At 47.2% G+C, this 22,850-nt stretch overlaps 1 protein-coding gene across 2 annotated transcripts; it reads left to right on the top strand.

Annotated features, from left to right (window-relative positions):
• The first annotated feature begins 275 nt into the window (after positions 1-275).
• LOC146338957 (uncharacterized) lies at positions 276-6,886 on the top strand. 2 transcript variants are annotated; one of them, XM_084812432.1, is made up of 6 exons: positions 276-428; positions 1,183-1,234; positions 1,848-2,035; positions 3,514-3,672; positions 5,591-5,695; positions 6,688-6,886. In XM_084812432.1, the coding sequence occupies exons 1-6, from the start codon at positions 276-278 to the stop codon at positions 6,805-6,807; spliced, it is 777 nt and encodes a 258-aa protein (XP_084668558.1). In that variant the 3' UTR covers positions 6,808-6,886. The 2 variants fall into 2 exon arrangements, with proteins under 2 accessions (XP_084668558.1, XP_084668559.1); XM_084812433.1 differs by having other exon boundaries at positions 5,591-5,689; positions 6,688-6,864.
• The last annotated feature ends 15,964 nt before the right edge of the window (positions 6,887-22,850 follow it).

The following is a 22,850-nucleotide window of genomic DNA, read 5'->3' as shown; positions in this document are numbered from 1 at the left end:
GGGAAAATCTCCCTCCACTCTGTCCACTACACCACACTGCCACCTCTACAGGTGTCTTGCTTCCTCATTGGCCCGGAGGGTTCGTTAGTTAAGAACCCTAGGGAAGCCAACGATCAACTTGGCAATGTTGTGCAATATCTAGCAGAAGCTTATCTGAAGATCTAGTGTCAGGTGCCTAATTGTTATAATAGCGTCTAACGTGATGAGAAGATGCCTTTTGAAGCAAACGTCTAAGCAAGCAGGGAGCAGGAGCCAGGAGCTGCCGCGCCAGGACGATGGCGATGACAGATTTCTCTGTCTGCAGCGTCCTGGTGACAGGATCCAGTTCGGGAATTGGTCTAGGTCTGGTGAAGCAGTTTCTGACGCTGCCAACTCCACCCCAGTGGGTCTTCGCTACAGCCCTTTGGATGGATGACCCAAGAAACAAGGTGAGAATCGGTAATTTGGCGTGAAAGAATCACCACGTTAGTCTGTCGTAACAGCAGCAACAACAGCAGCGTGTCTGCAAGTGCAGGTTCTTGCCTGGGGAGTGGCTGTAGCACGGGGTCTGCCAAAGATCCCAGGTCCAATAGGTACCATCTCCAGCTGAAGGGATCTTAGGTAGCTGGACTGGGAAAGACATCTGCCCAAGGATTTGGAGAGCCACTGCTAGCCAGAGCAGAGGGAATACTGTGCGAGAGAGACCAACAGTCCCATTCGCACAAGATTTCTGGCTAGAGGACCTGTAGAGAAATTGCCAGGGTACCATACCTGCTAGTTCCTGCTTCACCCTACCCCTGGTGAGCATAAAACACAATGAGACTGTCAGGGCTTATCCTGTGTCCCGGAGAGCGAATGGGCCACCATAGCTGTGAAACCCATGTGGTGGTTGCAGGGAAGGATATTGTAGTGAGAGGGGAGTGACATGAGTGGAGCAAATGAACATACAGCTGCAAGGCAGGCGGGAGGCTACATGGCATAGCACAGCAGGGGAGAAATCCCAGACGGCTTTCAGATTGTTCACTGCTCACTCCATTGATATTTGTAGAAGAGGGGGTTATTCTAGCAGCTGAAATCTGTCCCCCGTGTTATTCCTGGGTGCAAGTCCTTCTCTGACCATCTTGGGGTACAGCTTCATGTTATATCCTCTCCTGGAACATAATTTCAGTTTAATCCAAAGAGAAAAATATCATTTTTTTATAGGAGGTAATGGACCTGGCATCCCAATACCAGAATCTGGTGGTACTGCAGTTAGGTAGGTATTCCATCGCCCTGTGCTACCGTCAGCTGTCTTCTATGACTGTCGGTAACTTGGCTCAAGGTTTGTACTGCAAAAATAGCCCCAGGGTTTTGGTTAGGTGCCATCCAAAGAACCAGTGCAACCCGGTCTGTAAAGTGCTTGTGCAAAGGAGCTCTATGGAAAGGCCTACCAAAGCCATGGGCTGCTAGGCTATCTGTCATGGTAGCCTAAGCTTTGTGTGTTGTGCTCAGTTGTGTTGTCTTAGATTTCACAAAGAACAAACTACTTTGGACTTCAAATGCCCTCCTTTGAGCCCAGTCTCTGCCAAACTGATTTGTTGCTACTTTTAAAATAATTGCCATCTCTCTGTACTCCCTGCTGACACACAGGCCCTTGTTCTGCTTCTCCGGCTGGGAAGGTGGATGCCACACTCTCTAATGCAGCTGACAAGCTGAGGTGACAGACAGGTTCACGGAGAAGAACTTCTCTTACCTGGATAGATTTGCCGGCCTTCTGAAATTCTGGAAATCACAGCCTTCCCAGTTTAAATGAACCTTTTCTTAATTACACTCTTGGGCCTTTCCCCTCAAGTTCCTAAGTATTTGAAATGAATGTTGTCATTCTACAGACGTCACTGATCTCAAGAGCATCAACGCAGCTGTGGAGGAAGTGACAAAGTATGTTGGAGAATATGGGCTGACCCTCCTGATGAACAATGCTGGCACTGGTCTTCTCAACGACCTGGAGACAGAAAACGCAAAGGACATGGCAGCTGTATATGCCACCAATACTATCGGGCCGCTACAGGTGACCCAGGTAAGCTCTTGCTTCTCATGGAGAAGGTTTCTCCATTTCTGGTGCTTCCTAAGGTGAAGTGGACTTCCCCTAAAGTGAGCAGAACCAAAGCTAGACCCTGAACAAGGCTTTATCCACCGTTGTGGTTTGGAAAGGCAGACAGTGTATCTCCAAAAATTGTATCTTTTGTATTCTTTTTGTACCAGCTGGTGAGCTGGTGGGAAGGAGGTTGAGTGACTGAACGTCCATTTTCTAATCATAGGCCACGTTTCACCAGGGGCTCTCCAATCGTTGTCCTTTGAAGGGCAAGGATGAGACCTTGAAATGGCCCTTCTTTCAACGCCACCAGACTTCACTATGAAAAAGGCCTTAAACAGATTTCCTAGCACGACAACTGCCTAGCCCCTGCACCTATCCTTCTGAAGCTTTGGAGGTATCTTGCTTGGGGACACCCCTATGACATCTACCATTTTCGTACAAATTGCCCCCCAGAAAAAAACACAGGGGAGAGAAGAAGAAAACCCCCCACTGCCTCTCCCCACGCCCCAGTCTTTTTCGGACTGCCCTGCCACACAAATCAGTGCACCGATCCTTCTGAAACTTTGCACTTTATTTACTTTGGACCACATCTCTGCTGTCTGCATTTTCAGAAGAATGGTCTGCAAGGCACCTAGGATGAAAAGCATGTCCTATTTTGAATACCCCCCAAATGTAAAAGCTACTGTTGCACAAAGATCCGTGCACCCATTCATCTGAAACATGGCAGGCCCGTTCCCTCCAAAGGTGCAACTATCCCTGCAAATTTCGTCCAATTCTGCCAAGAAAAAGAAAAGTCCAATTATTTTTCTAAAACTATGAAGGTGCATAACAGAAAAACCAGTGCATGTATTCTTCTGAACATTGGCAGGTTTAATCCTCTCCTAAAGGGCTATTACGCCTGCAATTTTCATCCAGTCCGGACAAACAGGAAGAAGTCATAGACATGGTTTAAATTTCCATGATAGTCAATGGGAGGCACAGAGCCTTGGATTTCTTAATTATGCGTCAAGTTTGGCATCCGTGTTGAAGCGGACAACCTCCAAATCAGTCTGAGCCAAGTCAGGCCACTTTCTGAAGCACCAAATCAGAGTCTAAGTTGAATCTTCCAGTCGGTGTACACCTCTATCAAAAAGTGTTGTTTTATAATATTGCTTTGTAGTGATACTTTAGTTTTGGTATGGCTTATGGCCAAGCAAGCAAAATGCACGTATTCCTTTACCTGTCACAGCAACACCGCTCCGCTACACGTCTGAGAGGTAGTGACTGTTGTGCCGCTAAACCTCATGGAAAGCCTTTCAAAGCAGCAGTCCCACAGTAATGGCTTCACGGCTGCTGAAAGTACAAGCCTTGCTTCTATCCTCATCTTACTGCACCCAGTGCTGGCTCTGTCTTCTTTGATGTCGTTGTCGTTGCAAAGCAGCATTTCGTGGACCTCACCACACTGCCTGTATCTCCCCAAGGCGTTTCTGCCCCTGTTGAAGATGGCAGCTCGGAGGAGTCCCCAGAAGGGCCTGAGCTGCAGCAAGGCAGCCGTTATCAATACATCCAGTGCTGGGGGCTCCGTGGAAGTCGTGCTCCTTTGGGATAAGATGAAGGTTATTGGGTATCGCTGCAGTAAGGTACGTATTGTGAAATTCAGGTATGAGGAAATTGCTCTTTCACTGGGGAATCCCATGTATGGGTTTTCTTACATTTTCTGGCCAATGCTTATATTTCAGGGCCACAGGAACTCTCTGCCTCTATAAGTCAGAGTTCCACAAGCTGACCCTTTTCGGCCGCCACCAGTCATTTAAAAGCCTCTGAGTAGCTTGCTGTGAGAGGCTTACGTGTGAGATGGGTGCCAACGTTAGAGACAGGATTAAGCACTAAACAAGTTTAATAAAGGGATATTTTATACATACGGGAATACTACCGTATAGTACAGGCGTTTCAAAGGAAGACTGGCTGACACTTCCTAAGGACTCAAGAGACACTGTTGCTAAAACAAGCCTCTTAATGGCTTCTTTTACCTCAGGCCAAGTTCCTTAAACTCCTCCCCACAACCAGGTCCCGCTCTTGGTGCTGTTTTCCTCTGACACCCGAGCTCCTCCGGTTGTACCACTGGCTGCTTGGACAGTTTATCTGATTTTTAATGTCTGCTTGTGTAAACGTCTTCCGGCAAGATCTTAAGGCAGTCTCCTGGCATAGCCACCTGCTCCTAATCGTCACCAACTATGCATGGCTATCACACAGAGAAGGAATTGCTTGGCATTCAGGCCTCCACTTCTGCCTTCTTCTCAGCCTTTCCTAGTCCTGCTTCACACATCACACCAAACAGATTCTCCCTCTCCACTCCCAGTTGACTAACTGAATCCCTGTCTACTCTTTCCCTGCCATTTCCCAACTACCTTACTCGGCCTAGCTAGAACCCTCTGCCAATTAGAGCCTGGCGTTTCCCAGACCAATCAAAATTGAATTTACCTGAACTTTATTCTGAATTTACCCCATCCAAAACTATTAGAAACAATAGTCTCTCTCTTCCCTTTCAGAACTGTCCTTACGCAAGTACGGCTAAAGCAGGCCTTCAACACAGTAGCAACGCTAGGCCTCAGCCCTCTATAGCCTCCACCTATGTGGGTTCTGTGGGGCTGAATTAGAATAAACTTGCAAAGCTATAACTGAACAGACCTGTCTTTTGGAAGAAATAAAGTGATACAAACATAGAACAATGGGCCAGTACAAACAAATGCAACAATTAGTCCTTCTGAGTCCAAACAAAATTATGGAATTCCTGCTTGCAACTTTGCAGCGCGCCAGGCCCAATGTGTCTCTGGTTCCACAAGATGACACTTGGTACTCCCTTTGGACATAACAAATCCCAGAGAACAAAAATGATTCCCATCCACTTACAGTCCTGCTACACCCAAATATCAGTTCAGTTTACCTTATACAAGGGGATAAGAGCCTATAAACATGGATCAGTTCTCCAGCTTTAAGCTTCCCAACAAAAAGCTGACTATATTTGTTTTTTCTCTTCACTCTTCATCTGAGTGAGGACTCCAACCCTAAGGGACTAAAACATCCAGTTCACAGACACAGATACATTATAGCCTCTCAGAGGCCACACACAGTATTTAAACATTAAAGAATTGCAGTTATTCATACGATTACCTAGCTGCGCCACTATTTAGCAGGAACACTTGTATCTCACTTCCCCATGCCCCATGTCCCCCAGTTTCTTTACTAGACAGATAGCTGGGCACTTCCCTGATCTCCCCACTCCAGGCACTCCGAAGAAGATTAGAAGTCAAGAGTTGATGGTGCTAATGTAGTTATAGCACCCCTCATGTTTATTTCCAGGTTCTTGCATTTCCCAACTTCCTTCCAGGCTGTTAGATCTTGTGTCAGGAACCATGTAGTGATGTTTCCTGCTTCTTCAAGACTTCTGTGCCTCCCTTTCCTTTCTTAGCTCAGTCATACAACTGAATCCAGTATCTTTTCCTTTGGTGATTTATCTGAGCCCAAATGCACTCCTTTTGTTTTGTTTTCTCCCTGTAGGCTGCTTTAAACTTGCTCACCAAGTGCCAATCACTGCAGTACAAAAACTATGGGATTCTGTGTGCTTGCATCCATCCTGGCTATGTGAGAACTGAAATGGCACAGGTAACAGCTTTAACCTTTACTGGGGGTGGGCGACTTCCAGACTTCCCCCTCAAATCTCAGCAGGGGTGGAGTGGGGGCTGCAAACAAGATGGGGGGATGCGTGCGGCCCATGGGCCTTGGGTTGCCCACCCTTGCTTAAGCAATCAGGGTGGGGTGAATGCCAAGGGAACGAACATTGAGTCCCCGAAAATGACCTGGCCTTTTTTTGTCTTCTGACAATCCGTAAATATGGAGACGGAGGAATGGCAATCTTGAAAAAGGAATTGGAACAGGGTTGGTCCAAAGCTAAATCTCCATATGTCAGTGAAGGGAATATGTGATTCCCTGAGCACTTGATTGCAGAAAGGTAGCATAAACGCAGGGTTGGCTCAGTGTTAAGACCCCCAGAGTGGTGCTTGGAGATATTAGACACCCAAACAAGCAGAATTTCAAGACAGTCAGGTGCCTTCTTCCTGGGGTTGCGAATAATCTCAATGAACCGGGATAGGCCTCAGGCCAGGGCCAGCCCAGGATATTGTGCTGCCCTAGGAAAAGGACAAGATGGCACCCCCTCTCCATTCCATATACTGAAGCTGCCTGGACTGGCAGTTGATGCAATGGCATTCTCCACCACACCTCAGGCAGTAGGCTAGTTCGGCCCGGGCCTCAGAACAGGCCATGTGGCACACACTGCTCTGCCTTCCAAAGGACAAAACACCTGGGGGGCTCAAGAGGAACAGCCTGGGGCTGCAGCCTTTGTCTCTCAGCATCTTCTGCTTGAGGCGGTTGCCTCCCTCTGCCTAATTATTAGACCCCGATGGTAGGGCCGGCCCTGCCTGAGTCCTCAGAGATAGTTGTTGCCCTTCAATATTATCATCCTGTTGACTCAGTATACTGCCGCCTCTAATGTGGGAACTGACATGTTATGACCAGGACATCCAACTGCACATAGCCCTTGTTGTTCTACTTGTGGGTCTTTGACTAGGCAGCTGTGGTTCTTTCCTCTTTTTCAGTGGACGGGGGACCTGAGTGTGGAAGAGAGCACACGAGGAATCATGAATGTGCTCTCCATGCTTTCTGAAAAAGATAATGGTACCTTTCTAGACTGGGAAGGACGCAGAGTTCCCTGGTGAGAGGTTGGCCTCCTGATGCCACAGGGCTTCCTACACTCCCTACAGAGCCACCAATAAACTAATAAAGTGCCTGAGTTACAAGAAAAATGTTCTGGTTTGTTCTTTTTACTGTTTCTTTTCTTCACAAAGTTCTGAAACTGCCTAATGATATCCCTATGTCCGTGGGAGAGGAGAGAAATGTGACAGGGCATTGAAGACCAAGAAGTGCAGCCTTGCATGTAAGCACTAGCCTGGTCACCAGAGGAAATAAGTAATTGCAAGCAGGTGACTACGTCCAGGCTAGAAACTAAGCAGCTTTCCTGAGAAGAGATGCCCCCTCCTCCTTCCCTGCCATAGAAATGCAGCAGACTTCATTCAAAGGCTGGATTACTACATTTCCTAATGGCATTGTATGTTTAACTTACTACATTTATTTTTCACCCCACCCTTTTTTCAATTAACTCTAAAAGGGCAATATACAGGGGTTTTTTTCCTCCACCACCCCTTGAATTTGAATACGGTGAACTAATGAAATAAAAGTATACTCTCTGTCAGCAGGATGTACAATTCTCCAAGCATCAACCATATTCCATCATGTAAGCCTGGAGTGCCAGTATCACGGCAGACTGGGTCTTCGGAGAAAGTGTTCTCCTATCTAACAAAGGATCTGAAACCTTGTTGAAGTCCCCACCCACAATCAAATAAGCATAAGCGATATCAATCAGTTTTTAAAAAGACAAAAACAAATAAAAATCAAATAATCCAATTTGTGTCCACATCTTTTATCTAAAACCAAAAAAAGTTGCAACCCCCACCAACAAACCAAAACAAAAATCCCACGACAAAAACAAAAAACAAAAACTTCTGCCTTCCCTTTGGACCAATGTGCAGCCGCAGTACTCAGCTAGGCCCCTCCCACATATTGAATACATACACAGAGCAAATTACAAACAAGCAAATTTAACCAGCAAGAAATAATAATGATAATGATAAAAAGAATTTAAAAAGCAGGTATTTTAAGTAATATTTTATCTGGAGATATATACAGATAGATAGATGATACATAGATGATAGATGATAGATAGATAGATAGATAGATAGAACCTTATTCAACTAAGTTTAATGTGATAGTTACATATAACCTATGTTTAATCAAAATATGTAAATAATCACACTCAGGAGACAAATTATACATACATGATTATACATAGGCAAAAAGAAAAAAAGGAGAAAATGATTCTGCAAAACAGCAAAAGTGGGCTTTTGATTTGACAGACTTTGGACAACCTGGGTTATAAGATTTCAGTGGAAGGCATCAAAATGGATCCTGTTAAAGTACAAGCCGTGCTAACTTGGCAGGCTCCATCAGCCAAAGAAGACCTACAGAGGTTCCTGGGATTAGCCAACTCCAATTCTGAATCAGAGTTAAAACAGCTAGATCAAAGCCCAGGGGAGGGAACTCCCCAAGACGCTGGGAGAGATTCTTCAGAAGGCCTTGACAAACAGATTGGCCAGGGTGAGTCACTGCCCCCTCCCTCCACTGAAGGAACTCAAGTTTCCCAGGAGGTGGAGGAGGAGGAGGAGGAGGAGGAGGAAGAGGGGGGAGATTAAAATCGCCAACATTCGCTGGATCATGGAGAAAGCAAGAGAATTCCAGAAAAACGTCTATTTCTGCTTCATTGACTACGTTAAAGCCTTTAATTGCGTGGGTCACAACGAACTGTGGTAAATTCTTAAGGAGATGGGAGTACCAGACCACCTTACCTGTCTCCTGAGAAACCTGTACGAGGGTCAAGAAGCAACAGTAAGAACCGGACATGAAACAACCGATTGGTTCAAAATTGGGAAAGGAGTACGACAAGGTTGTATATTGTCGCCCTGCTTATTTAACTTATATGCAGAGTACATCTTGAGAAACGCCGGGTTGGATGAATCACAGGTCAGAATTAAGATTGCTGGGAGAATTATCCACAACCTCAGGTACGCAGACGATACCACCCTAATGGCAGAAAGCGAAGAGGATCTAAAGAGCCTGTTGTTGAGGGTGAAAGAGGAGAGTGCAAAAGCTGGTTTGAAACTCAACATTAAAAAAACTAAGATCATGGCATCTGGCCCCATCACTTCCTGGCATATAGAAAGGGGAAGAAATGGAAGCAGTGACAGATTTTATTTTCTTGGGCTCCAAGATCACTGCAGACAGTGGCTGTAGCCATGAAATTAAAAGACGCTTGCTCCTTGGGAGGAAAGCTATGGCAAACCTAGACAGCATAGTAAGAAGCAGAGACATCACCTTGCCGACAAAGGTCCGTCTAATCAAAGCTATGGTTTTCCCAGTAGTAATGTATGGCTGTGAGAGCTGGACTATAAGGAAGGCTGAGTGCCGAAGAATTGATGCTTTCGAACTGTAGTGCTGGAGAAGACTCTTACGAATCCCCTGGACTGCAAGGAGGTCAAATCAGTCCATCCTAAAGGAAATCAACCCTGAGTGCTCATTGGAAGGACAGATACTGAAGCTGAAGCTCAAATATTTTGGCCACCTAATGCAAAGAGAAAACTCCCTGGAAAAGACCTTGATGCTGGGAAAGATTGAAGGCAAAAGGAGAAGGGGACGGCAGAGGATGAGATGGCTAGATCGCATCACCGATGCAATGAATATGAACTTGAGCACACTCTGGGAGAGAGCGGAGGACAGGAAGGCCTGCCGTGCTATGGTCCATGGGGTCACGAAGAGTTGGACACGACTTAAGGACTGAACAACAACAACAACAAGGGCGAGTTGCAAAGCAAAGCAGGAAATGTTAGGGATGGGGCTCAGATGCTCCGCCGGGATAGCCACTCTTAGAAGTCAACTTAGGAGGGAGCCACCCTAAGGGAGGGGCACCACTGCAAAGCAAATTTGGGGCATGAAGTCCATGGGCAAAACTGTCGGCATCTTCTCTACTCTCTGGTTTGTCTCCTCTGATTAGAGATTGCGGATTAGTTGTTTAGGGCCTGACGCAGTCTGAGTGCTTTCTTAAATCTGCATTTGTAGAGAGGCTCAGTCTCTAACAAAATAAAATCTTATTAGCCTGGAGCTTTGTCTCTTTGTGGTGTTGATTGCAAAGGGGAAGGACAATCCAGACCTCATACCTAAGCTGCAAACAGGGCTTCATCACCTTTCATGCAACACTTCCCACAAAGCAGAGGTTTCAGGTATCATAAATGAAGGGAGATCCTACAAGGGAAAGCAAATGACAGCAACCCCCCCCCCTTCTGTGCATGTTTACTTAGAAGTAGAAGCATGTAAAGGGTTAAAGGCTAACTTTAGTAACTTGCCCTAAAGCGCTCTTTCGCCTTCTGTGCAATCATAACTTGCCCTAAAGCGCTCTTTCGCTTTCTGTGCAAAATCCAAGTGGATTTTAAAGGTACGCTGCACTCAGCTTTTCTTGCTTCATGTGTCCCTGACAGACCAAACCGATTCCATGAGAATCTGGGTAATATTCTAATGCGCTTGTTATTCCGTTGTCGTGAAGATTCCCGCCCCCCGCCCCCCCCCCGGACATCCAACTGCACATATCCTTTTTTTTCCTACTTGTGGGCCTTTGACTTTGCAGCAATGGTTGTTTCCTCTTTTTCAGCAGATGGGGATGATGAGTGTGCAGGAGAGCATGTGAGGAATCATGAATGTGCTCTCCTTGCTTTCTGAAGAGGATAATGGTACTTTTCTAAACTTGAAAGGACACAGAGGTCCCTGGGGGGTGTCTCCATGAGTGATTTACTCTGAGCGGGCTGCATTTGGAGGTCTTTTGGGATATATGACGTCATGGCCATCCAGCAGCCACCCCAGAGCATATAAGAGAAAACCCGGATTTCCTGAGATTGCATGAAGTCCATTTCTTTTCCTTAAGTCAGGTTCTCCGCAGTATAGTTGCTGTGTGCCCCAACCCCCGCATTTACCTCTGGTATGCTAGCCCTGCCTGGGGGTGTGCCTTTCACCATGACCTCGGTCAAGTGGTGTTTCCTGTGTGTTTCCCATCCCTACACAAACTAATTAGGGCTTACTCAGAAGTAACTCCTGTTGTGGTCAATGAGGCTTGTCCCCTGAATGTCCACATCAGAATTTACAGAGATCCCCCTCAACCAAAATGGCACAGTTTAAAGCACAAATTCCCTAAAGGCTGTAAAGCGGGATCTCGGCTCCGATTCACCATTGTTTGGTTTATTGCCTTAGAAAGTAAGTACTTCACACCTTCGTTATAGAGATCCTGCATAGCATCGGGTTAAAAAGGGGGCTGGTTTCCCATCCCTTTGTTCTCCCCCCTCCCCCATGTTTCCCAGCACATTCTGGTGTAACAAGAATGCTTCAATAACATGAAAAAGATAGCAATTAGTAATATAGATTAATTAAATAAGAATAAGAAAGGCAGTAAAAGAATGAGGGCTATCAATGAAAGTGGAGAACCGCTGGGCAATCTTTTCTATCATACATGAGGAGGTACTACTTTACGGTGTTTCTACATTAATCAGAAAACCTGCAGAAATCCACATCCTTTCTGGAGCTTCCTGCTTTCGGTTTCTTTGTGGGATTAGGAAGGGCTCCTTTACACGGCAGACACATGGTTTGAACTGAGGGAGTGCCTTCCTCCCTCCCTGGCATGTGTGCAAAGGGGGGGTCTTGTTTTTGTAGCTTAACTTCTGCTGTACTCTTTTCTTGCAGCCCCCAGGAAACCTCTGCCTTACTTCTGAGTAGACATAAGTAGACCCATTGAACTTAATGGGGTGCTCTGAATCAACAGAGGATGTTGCTTCTGAGCTTGGTGGGGTGGGGGATCTGATGTGTCTCCCTTGGTTTCAGGGAGGCATTTTACCCTCTTCTCCCTCCAGCTGAGAAATGTGCTCAAGCATCTACATGGCAGACACCTGGGGATCGAGGAACGTCCTTCCTCAGCAAGACTTGAGCAGAGGCAGGGGTTGCAACTGGCAGGCGATTCTTGCCCTCGTGCCTGTCAAATCTACTCCTGCACACCCTGCTCCCATCCTCAATGCCTTCGTCATCCTGACCACGCGCACCCCCACAACTGAAAACAAACACCCACAGCAGGCAGACACAGCGGTTTCTTCTGCTATTGGAGAATTTCACGGGGGAAATCCGTGGTGCTCCTGTTCCGTGGGCTGAAAAAAATACCACATTTTTTTCACGTTTGGGGAAAACACGAGATAGGATGGAGGAAATGGCGGGAGACACCCTGGAGGGTAACGGCGTCATTTAAAGAGCCGCAAACGTCCGTGACAGAGCCATCTCAGTAGCAGGATAAAAGCTATGTGTGATGAACCCCTTAGAGTTATATAGGCTGAATACTGCGTTCAGGGCAATAAGATTAGATTGCACAGCTGCAGTTTACAGAAAGCAGAAACATAAGAAGCTCAGTCTGAATCAAACCTTTCACAGGCGCTAGAACTGACAGGTTTCAACAGAGACAGTAGCAGGCTCGTCTAAGGGGTAAATTGTGTTTTGGGATTTAGGGATGATACAGCAAAATAGGGGTTAAGATTGTTTTGCCTGCTAAGCATTTTAGAAGCTAAAGGTTTACTCTATAGATGGTTTAATATACAACAATGGAGTTATCAGCTAGTTTGTTGACAGTAGCAGCATTGCTACAGCTATCTGAGATTGTGAGATTGGTGAAATTGTGGTTGGGTGGAGAAACTCTCTCTCATTGCTGATGCTCAAGGTATTAGCAGAGGGAGTGGGGCAAATCTACAGGGCCATGTAAGACACAATGTTCAAGTTGTCCCCTAAAAAAGAAAAGAAGATATTTACAATTTCAAACTTAATCAAAGATGTTAAACTATTTGTATTCAGCTGTTTGTCATTTTGCATTGACAGTAATATTAGGTCTTTCCCAACTGCACACAATTTCTGGCTAGCAGACCTGTAGGGAAATTGCCAGGGTACCATACCTGCTAATTCCTGCTTCACTCTACCCTTGGTGAGCATAAAGCACAATGAGACCATCAGGACTTATCCTGTGTCCCAGAGCGCAAATGGGCCACCATAGCTGAAAAACCCACGTGGTCAGTGGCGTCATTTAAAAGAGGACCATCTGGGCATGGGCCCTGGATCTTTCTGAGCTGTGCCCTGGAACTTTTGAGCTGCCCTAATTGCCATTATATTACGTTTTCCCATTGACGTGGCCTACCAAAGCCATGGGTGCTAGGCTATCTGTCATGGTAGCCTAAGCTTTGTGTGTTGTGCTCAGTTGTGTTGTCTTAGATTCCACAAAGAACAAACTACTTTGGACTTCAAATGCCCTCCTTTGAGCCCAGTCTCTGCCAAAGTGATTTGTTGCTACTTTTAAAATAATTGCCATCTCTCTGTACTTCCTGCTGACACACAGGCCCTTGTTCTGCTTCTCCGGCTGGGAAGGTGGATGCCGCACTCTCTAATGCAGCTGACAAGCTGAGGTGACAGACAGGTTCACTGAGAAGAACTTCTCTTACCTGGATAGATTTGCCAGCCTTCTGAAATTCTGGAAATCACAGCCTGCCCAGTTTAAATGAACCTTTTCTTAATTACACTCTTGGGCCTTTCCCCTCAAGTTCCTAAGTATTTGAAATGAATGTTGTCATTCTACAGATGTCACTGATCTCAAGAGCATCAAGGCAGCTGTGGAGGAAGTGACAAAGTATGTTGGAGAATATGGGCTGACGCTCCTGATGAACAACGACCTGGAGACATAAAACGCAAAGGACATGGCAGCTGTATATGCCACCAATACTATCGGGCCGCTACAGGTGACCCAGGTAAGCTCTTGCTTCTCATGGAGAAGGTTTCTCCATTTCTGGTGCTTCCTAAGGTGAAGTGGACTTCCCCTAAAGTGAGCAGAACCAAAGCTAGACCCTGAACAAGGCTTTATTCACCACTGTGGTTTGGAAAGGCAGACAGTGTATCTCCAAAAATTGTATCTTTTGTATTCTTTTTGTACCAGCTGGTGAGCTGGTGGGAAGGAGGTTGAGTGACTGAACGTCCATTTTCTAATCATAGGCCACGTTTCACCAGGGGCTCTCCAATCATTGTCCTTTGAGAAGGGCAAGGATGAGACCTGGAAATGGCCCTTCTTTCAACGCCACCAGACTTCACTATGAAAAAGGCCTTAAACAGATTTCCTAGCATGGCAACTGCCTAGCCCCTGCACCTATCCTTCTGAAGCTTTGGAGGTTTCTTGCTTGGGGACACCCCTATGACGTGTACCATTTTCGTACAAATTGCCCCCCCCCAAAAAAAAACACAGGGGAGAGAAGAAGAAAAGCCCCCACTGCCTCTCCCCACACCCCAATCTTTTTCGGACTGCCCTGCCACACAAATCAGTGCACCGATCCTTCTGAAACTTTGCACTTTATTTACTTTGGACCACATCTCTGCTGTCTGCATTTTCAGAAGAATGGTCTGCAAGGCACCTAGGATGAAAAGCATGTCCTATTTTGAATACCCCCCAAATGTAAAAGCTGCTGTTGCACAAAGATCTGTGCACCCATTCATCTGAAACACGGCAGACTCGTTCCCTCCAAAGGTGCAACTATCCCTGCAAATTTTGTCCAATTCTGCCAAGAAAAAGAAAAGTCCACATTATTTTTTTTAAAGTATAAAGGTGCATAACAGAAAAACCAGTGCATGTATTCTTCTGAACATTGGCAGGTTTAATCCTCTCCTAAAGGGGTATTACGCCTTCAATTTTCATCCAGTCCGGACAAACAGGAAGAAGTCATAGACATTGTTTAAATTTCCATGATAGTCAATGGGAGGAACAGAGCCTTGGATTTCTTAATTATGAGTCAAGTTTGGCATCCGTGTTGAAGCGGACAACCTCCAAATCAGTCTGAGCCAAATCAGGCCACTTTCTGAAGCACCAAATCAGAGTCCAAGTTGAATCTTCCGGTCGGTGTACACCTCTACCAAAAAGTGTTGTTTTATAATATTGCTTTGTAGTGATACTTTAGTTTTGGTATGGCTTATGGCCAAGCAAGCAAAATGCACGTATTCCTTTACCTGTCACAGCAACGCCGCTCTGCTACACGTCTGAGAGGTAGTGACTGTTGTGCCGCTAAACCTCATGGAAAGCCTTTCAAAGCAGCAGTCCCACAGTAATGGCTTCACGGCTGCTGAAAGTACAAGCCTTGCTTCTATCCTCATCTTACTGCACCCAGCGCTGGCTCTGTCGTCTTTGATGTCGTTGTCGTTGCAAAGCAGCATTTCGTGGACCTCACCACACTGCCTGTATCTCCCCAAGGCGTTTCTGCCCCTGCTGAAGATGGCAGCTCGGAGGAGTCCCCAGAAGGGCCTGAGCTGCAGCAAGGCAGCCGTTATCAATACATCCAGTGCTGGGGGCTCCGTGGAAGTCGTGCTCCTTTGGGATAAGATGAAGGTTATTGGGTATCGCTGCAGTAAGGTACGTATTGTGAAATTCAGGTATGAGGAAATTGCTCTTTCACTGGGGAATCCCATGTATGAGTTTTCTTACATTTTCTGGCCAATGCTTATATTTCAGGGCCGCAGAACTCTCTGCCTCTATAAGTCAGAGTTCCACAAGCTGACCCTTTTCTGCCGCCACCAGTCATTTAAAAGCCTCTGAGTAGCTTGCTGTGAGAGGCTTACGTGTGAGATGGGTGCCAACGTTAGAGACAGGATTAACCAATAAAGGGATATTTTATACATACGGGAATACTACCGTATAGTACAGGCGTTTCAAAGGAAGACTGGCTGACACTTCCTAAGGACTCAAGAGACACTGTTGCTAAAACAAGCCTCTTAATGGCTTCTTTTACCTCAGGCCAAGTTCCTTAAACTCCTCCCCACAACCAGGTCCCGCTCTTGGTGCTGTTTTCCTCTGACACCCGAGCTCCTCCGGTTGTACCACTGGCTGCTTGGACAGTTTATCTGATTTTTAATGTCTGCTTGTGTAAACGTCTTCCGGCAAGATCTTAAGGCAGTCTCCCGGCATAGCCACCTGCTCCTAATCGACACCAACTATGCATGGCTATCACACAGAGAAGGAATTGCTTGGCATTCAGGCCTCCACTTCTGCCTTCTTCTCAGCCTTTCCTAGTCCTGCTTCACACATCACACCAAACAGATTCTCCCTCTCCACTCCCAGTTGACTAACTGAATCCCTGTCTACTCTTTCCCTGCCATTTCCCAACTACCTTACTCGACCTAGCTAGAACCCTCTGCCAATTAGAGCCTGGCATTTCCCAGACCAATCAAAATTGAATTTACCTGAACTTTATTCTGAATTTACCCCATCCAAAACTCTTAGAAACAATAGTCTCTCTCTTCCCTTTCAGAACTGTCCTTACGCAAGTATGGCTAAAGCAGGCCTTCAACACAGTAGCAACGCTAGGCCTCAGCCCTCTATAGCCTCCACCTATGTGGGTTTTATGGGGCTTAATTAGAATAAAACTTCTAAACAAAAGCCATAACTGAACAGACATGTCTTTTGAAGAAATAAAGTGATACTGTTAGATAAAAAGTTCTTGCTTCTGGTTGAAAGAAAGGATGCCAGGCAGGCAGCAGTGGATCCAACACTATTTTATTAGTCGTTTTGCAAAACGGGTGCAGAGCAGTCTGGACCCCGAGCTAAGCATGCACAAATCTTTTATACCCCCCCCCCTTTACAATTTTCTGTTAGCCACAAGACATGTCAACTGACTGAGCCTTTAGCTGACTCATTAGAGCACGACTGTGTCAACATGTTTATTTCTGATTATGCTTATGTGACTGTCTCGCTAGACTTCCCCTTTTTCTAACAATTCCCTCCTTTAAGAGTTTACTCATGTCTTAAAGCGGAGTTTCTTTGTCTGTGCAGTAAAGCAAAAGCATTTGTTTTGACAGGGCAGTTTCCATTAACTGCTGGGATTTATAAACAAGAGGCGATTGTGGCTCCTGGATGGCTTCTTCGCCTGTGTCCCTGGCAGCTTCCGGGGGGGTGCCAGGGAGCAGAGGACTGTTGCCCGTGTCCTCCTGGTCTTTCCGGGTGACAGGAGGAGGCAGGGGTCGTCTAAATGGCTTTAACCGGCTGCAATGTGTCCATTTGCTAGAACCTACAAGTTTCACACATGAATGGCTGGTTGGTCCCACCAGGTAGGCCCTTCTCACCCTTCTTTTAGAGCTTCTTTATTCCACTTTTTCAACAACACTTTGTCTCTCGGCTGGAAGAGATGGATGGGTGCATCAAGCGGCAACCTCTGGAATGGGACGGAGTAAGCTCGTAGCTGTGAAAGAACGGACTGTAGAGAAGTCAACTGGCCCCTCAACATCTGATCCCCCATTTCCCACTTGACTTCTTCCCTCCTTCTGCAGTGTACTTAGCGTTGCCCTTATTTTCGCCGTAGTCTACGTAATCTTTATGTAGACTACAGCAACCAAATAAGGAACGTGAATGGCGGCTCCCTATGGGGGCCACCATTAGCCGTACACGCCTTTTTTTTTTTTAAAGTCACCTGTGATAGGCTACGTGACGATTTACGTAGCCTATCACGGCTGACTTTGCAGATCTAGCCGTGATAGGCTACGTAAATCGTCACGTAGCCTATCACAGGGGCATTTTTTTTTTTTACTTTTCTTGGAATGGCGGCGGCGGCAGCCAGTTGAAAGACCGGCTGCTCCCCCCGCCCCTGTCGAAGCCCTGCCGAACCGCCGCTGTGACCCGCCACCGGGAGCGACATTCGGGAAAGGTAAGTCCCATCCCGGGGGGCGTGCGGGGGGCGGGGGGGTGCGGAGAATTTCTCCCCGAAACTACTTCGGGGGGCCGAATACGTTGGCACTCGGCCCCCCGAAGTTTCGGCGAGAAATTCTCCCCCATCCCTAACCCTAGACCCGTCTACAAACAGATCTTCGGCTCCCTTTATTGGTTCATCTTCAAGATCTGGCCGGCTTTTGGTGTCTAGGTCTAGTACTTCGAGGGAGCCCCGGTCTACTTGTGCCCTGTATTGTCAGCAGCAGTGTGGTGATATCGACTGGGATTTGGTATGGCCAGGGCAGGTGGCGACACAAGGGCAGCTTTGAGACTGAGAAAAGACTTATTTATTTCTTTTTAGTCCATTTCCATTTATCTAATTTATCTTTTTGCAGCGCCTCATACAGCGGTCGCGCCGTCTCCCCATCCATGTAGACAAGAGGGTGGGCAGCTGGCTGGGGTTGAGGCACATGGAGATCCACCCAGGAGGAGATTTTACATCCCACAGAGTTGCGTCAGGGCAGGGCCCCTAGAGGTCTTCATCACCAATGCCCTCAAAGGCGTAGTTGCCATGGAAGTTGTTGGCCCCAATGTCAGCAGAAGAGCTGGAATGGCTGATGGCACGCAGACTGACGGAGCCCAGTTTGCTCGAGACCTTTGCAATAGACTCCCTGCTTGCATCAGGAGAATCCAAAAGAGGGGGAGCCGTACTTCTATCCTTCCGTCAGAAGTGAAAGCATCTCAATTTGGAGCTTAGTCAATAAGTCCCTTCTTAACAATGCCACCGGACAGGAGGGGGTACAGACAAACACGTGTTCTAGGTGTGTTTTCCCAACCTTGGTGAGCAAGGGATGAGAAAGGGGCACTCGGGTTGCCCTTCCCTCGACCCCCATTATGGTGGTAGATCCCCCACTTCCCGCTGGTGGTTGGCTAAGGGGGAGGATGGACAGGGCGGCCCCTGTATCTACAAGGGCATTGTAGGAGCGGCCCCCAACTTTAATTTTGACAATGGGGTCCCGTCTTGCCTCAGAGACAGCTAAGAGGGGGCCGGGCCCTGGTCTGTCTTAGTCTCTTTCTTGTTCATGCAAAATCCTTTCTGCCCCCCCCCCCCGCACCCTCCTCTCTCTCTTTTTGCTTCAAGGCTTCATAGTCACGCTTCTAGTGCCTAATTTTCTTACAGAAGGCACTCTGGTCTCTTCTCAGGGAGGACCCCTTCCTCCCTCCTTTTCTTCTCTTTTTAGCTCCTCCTTTGTCGGGTCTGAGAACCACAGCGAGGAGCTTTGCTTGCCTCTTGTCTTTCATAAACTTTCTGAGCTACCTCTACTAAAACACCTAGGTCAGCCGCCAATCCTCTCTCAACTTTCTGCAACTTCTTTCTGATGTCTTGGCAACTATTTCCCATGAACTGAGTCGTGAGAATCTTTAAATTATTTGGGTCATTCAAGTCAATATCAGTATACTTGGCGAAGGCTTCCCTTAGCCTTTGGAGGAACACGGCAGGAGGTTCGTTTTTGTCTTGTTTTAAAGTCGGGACTTTTTGCAAATTGGCGGCCCTCCGCGCGGCTTGCTTCATGCCCGCTGAAACGAACCGAAAATACTCAGCATGTAGCTGTCTCTGTGCCGCCATGGCTACCCCCCAGTCGGGCCGTCCTGTGGGCAGAGCCGCTGCCGTCTCATCCTCAGTTGCCTGGGGGTGTTCCTCTCTAAACCTGGCCTATGCCCCCGCAAGGATGGTTGGTTTTTGACTAAGGAAACAGTTGTTTAACAGCATCTGTGTATCATCCCATGTGGGGTTGTGTGTGAGCCTCATATTCTCCATCAGGGATAGGAGTGGGCTGGGATCCTCCTCAAAAGGAGGGTTAAATTGTTTCCAATTGTACAAGTCAGACGTCGTGAATGGGACATAGACAAACATCGTCCCTTGAGGATGTTGGGCGGTAGGGTCGGGGACCTCTCTGATGGGGAAGGCTAATTTTACCGGTGGCTGGGGATCTTTTTGCAAATTGTAGTTAGGCCCCCCTTTTGTCTCCCTGCCCTTTTCGGGGGCCCTTTCCTGTGACGAGGGTCCCCATGTGTCCTCTAGTATTTCCAACTTTTTTCAAGGGAATCCAGACGATCTTGCAAAGTGTCCTGGAACTCAACTAGAGGGACGGGGTCCTCTAGCACCACTTCGCGAGAGGTGTCCTCCTCAGGGGCATTTGGCCGCCGAGTGGGCTCCTCAGGAGATGGTGGTGCATGTAATGGGCGCGGTCATCTGGTGACGGCCGTCCCATAGGGAGGAGGAAGCAGTGGGTCCTCTGGTGCCGTGGCCGCGACCCTAGGTGGCCCTTTCTTTGTTGGTTTCTTATTGACCATCACGGGAAGGGTTAGAGACATGCATTTGACAACCCACGGAGTGGGCTTGCCGCCAAGGGGTACACAGGTCACCCATGAATCGATATAGGAGAACTGGTCTCAAATTCCCCTTTGTGTTACTATTATACTCACAGCAGATACCAGGGTTGGGTCAAACGACCCCTCGGGTGGCCATTTGGGTTCTAATACCAGCCATTCCCGTGCACAAAGAAGGACAAGGCGATCCTTTGTCATCTTAGTTCCATAATCTTGCTTAAAATGTGACCAATTGTGCAAACAACGCTCTAAGGGCATAGGGGACTCTTCTTCAGGCTTGGATTGGGACCCGCCCATTACGGTGGTAATTTCAATCAACAAGTCTCGCGCTTCGCCCTCCTCTGACCCAGCCAGTCGCCGGGGTAGGGAAATGCAGATCGGGGCTCCTCACTCGCTTCGCCCGTAGGCGTCTCACACAAGCACAAACACACCACCGTCCCGCGTTTATCCCCTAATGTAAGCTGTTTCACTTACCCCAAAGGCCTCTTCTGTCTCACCCACACCTGCGTCCAGCTGCTTATTGATCCACTGCTGGTGCCTAAAAGGAGTGATCACGTCTCCCTTTCCCTCTGGCGTTGGTCCCCAAGCGCCTTCGCCGCCGCCATGAGGAGAAGGCAGTGTAAAAGAACCGCCTGTGGCCACTCCTCCTCCGCGGCCCCTCGGCTAAGTGCGAAGGGGATGCGCCCCGAAGCAGGATCCGAGTCACAGCACCAAATTGTTAGATAAAAAGTTCTTGCTTATGGTTGAAAGAAAGGATGTCAGGCAGGCAGCAGTGGATCCAACACTATTTTATTAGTTGTTTTGCAAAATGGGTGCAGAGCAGTCTGGACCCCGAGCTAAGCATGCACAAATCTTTTATACCCCCCCCTTTACAATTTTCTGTTAGCCACAAGACATGTCAACTGACTGAGCCATTAGCTGACTCATTAGAGCACGACTGTGTCAACATGTTTATTTCTGATTATGCTCATGTGACTGTCTCGCTAGACTTCCCCTTTTTCTAACAATACAAACATAGAACAATGGGCCAATACAAACAAATGCAACAATTAGTCCTTCTGAGTCCAAACAAAATTATGGATTTCCTCCTTGCAACTTTGCAGCGCGCCAGGCCCAATGTGTCTCTGGGTCCACAAGATGACACTTGGTACTCCCTTTGTACATACTTTAAATCCAGACCACAAGTCAATTCACAACCTGCAGCTTATAAAGGTATCAGCCCTGCAAAAATACGATAACAAATCCCAGAGAACAAAAATGATTCCCATCCACTTACAGTCCTGCTACACCCAAATATCAGTTCAGTTTACCTCATACAAGGTGATAAGAGCCTATAAATATGGATCCGTTCTCCAGCTTTAAGCTTCCCAACAAAAAGCTGACTATATTTGTTTTTTCTCTTCACTCTTCCTCTGAGTGAGGACTCCAACCCTAAGGGACTAAATCATCCAGTTCACAGGAGCTACACTTACACAGATACATTATAGCCTCTCAGAGGCCACACACAGTATTTAAACATTAAAGAATTGCAGTTATTCATAAGATTACGTAGCTGCGCCACTATTTAGCAGGAACACTTGCATCTCACTTCCCCACGCCCCATGTCCCCCAGTTTCTTTACTAGACAGATAGCTGGGCACTTCCCTGATCTCCCCACTCCGTGCACTCCGAAGATCAGAAGACAAGAGTTGATGGTGCTAATGTAGTTATAGCACCCCTCATGTTTATTTCCAGGTTTTTGCATTTCCCAACTTTCTTCCAGGCTGTTAGATCTTGTGTCAGGAACTATGTAGTGATGTTTCCTGCTTCTTCAAGACTTCTGTGCCTCCCTTTCCTTTCTTAGCTCAGTCATACAACTGAATCCAGTATCTTTTCCTTTGGTGATTTATCTGAGCCCAAATGCACTCCCTTTGTTTTGTTTTCTCCCTGTTGTTGTCGTGTCCGACTCTTCGTGACCCCATGGACCATAGCACACCAGGCCTTCCTGTCCTGCGCTCTCTCCCGGAGCGTGCTCAAGTTCATATTCATTGCATCGGTGATGCTATCTAGCCATCCCATCCTCTGCCGTCCCCTTCTCCTTTTGCCTTCAGTCTTTCCCAGCATCAGGGTCTTTTCCAGAGAGTTTTCTCTTCACATTAGGTGGCCAAAATACAGGAGCTTCAGCTTCAGTATCTGTCCTTCCAATGAGCACTCAGGGTTGATTTCCTTTAGGATGGACTGATTTGACCTCCTTGCAGTCCAGGGGACTCGTAAGAGTCTTCTCCAGCACCACAGTTCGAAAGCATCAATTCCGGCTGCTTTAAACATGCTCACCAAGTGCCAGTCACTGCAGTACAAAAACTATGGGATTCTGTGTGCTTGCATCCATCTTGGCTATGTGAGAACTGAAATGGCACAGGTAACAGCTTTAACCTTTACCGGGGGTGGGCAACTTCCAGACTTCCCCCTCAAATCTCAGCAGGGGTGGAATGGGGGCTGCAAACAAGATGGGGGGATGCATGCGACCCATAGACCTTGGGTTGCCCACCCTTGCTTAAGCAATCAGGTTGGGGTGAATGCCAAGGGAACGAACACTGAGTCCCCGAAAATGACCTGGCCTTTTTTTGTCTTTTGACAATCCGTAAATATGGAGACGGAGGAACGGCAATCTTGAAAAAGGAATTGGAACAGGGTTGGTCCAAAGCTAAATCTCCATATGTCAGTGAAGGGAATATGTGATTCCCTGAGCACTTGATTGCAGAAAGGTAGCATAAACGCAGGGTTGGCTCAGTGTTAAGACCCCCAGAGTGGTGCTTGGAGATATTAGACACCCAAACAAGCAGAATTTCAAGACAGTCAGGTGCCTTCTTCCTGAGGTTGCGAATAATCTCAATGAACTGGGATAGGCCTCAGGCCAGGGCCAGCCCAGGATATTGTGCTGCCCTAGGAAAAGGACAAGATGGCACCCCCTCTCCATTCCAT

This window comes from Heloderma suspectum, chromosome 8 (genome assembly GCF_057233095.1).
Source record: "Heloderma suspectum isolate Gila_16-S chromosome 8, 16-S_ref, whole genome shotgun sequence".
NCBI lineage: Eukaryota > Metazoa > Chordata > Lepidosauria > Squamata > Helodermatidae > Heloderma > Heloderma suspectum.
Note: the sequence above shows the minus strand (reverse complement) of the source record. Positions and strands in the feature narration are given on the sequence as shown.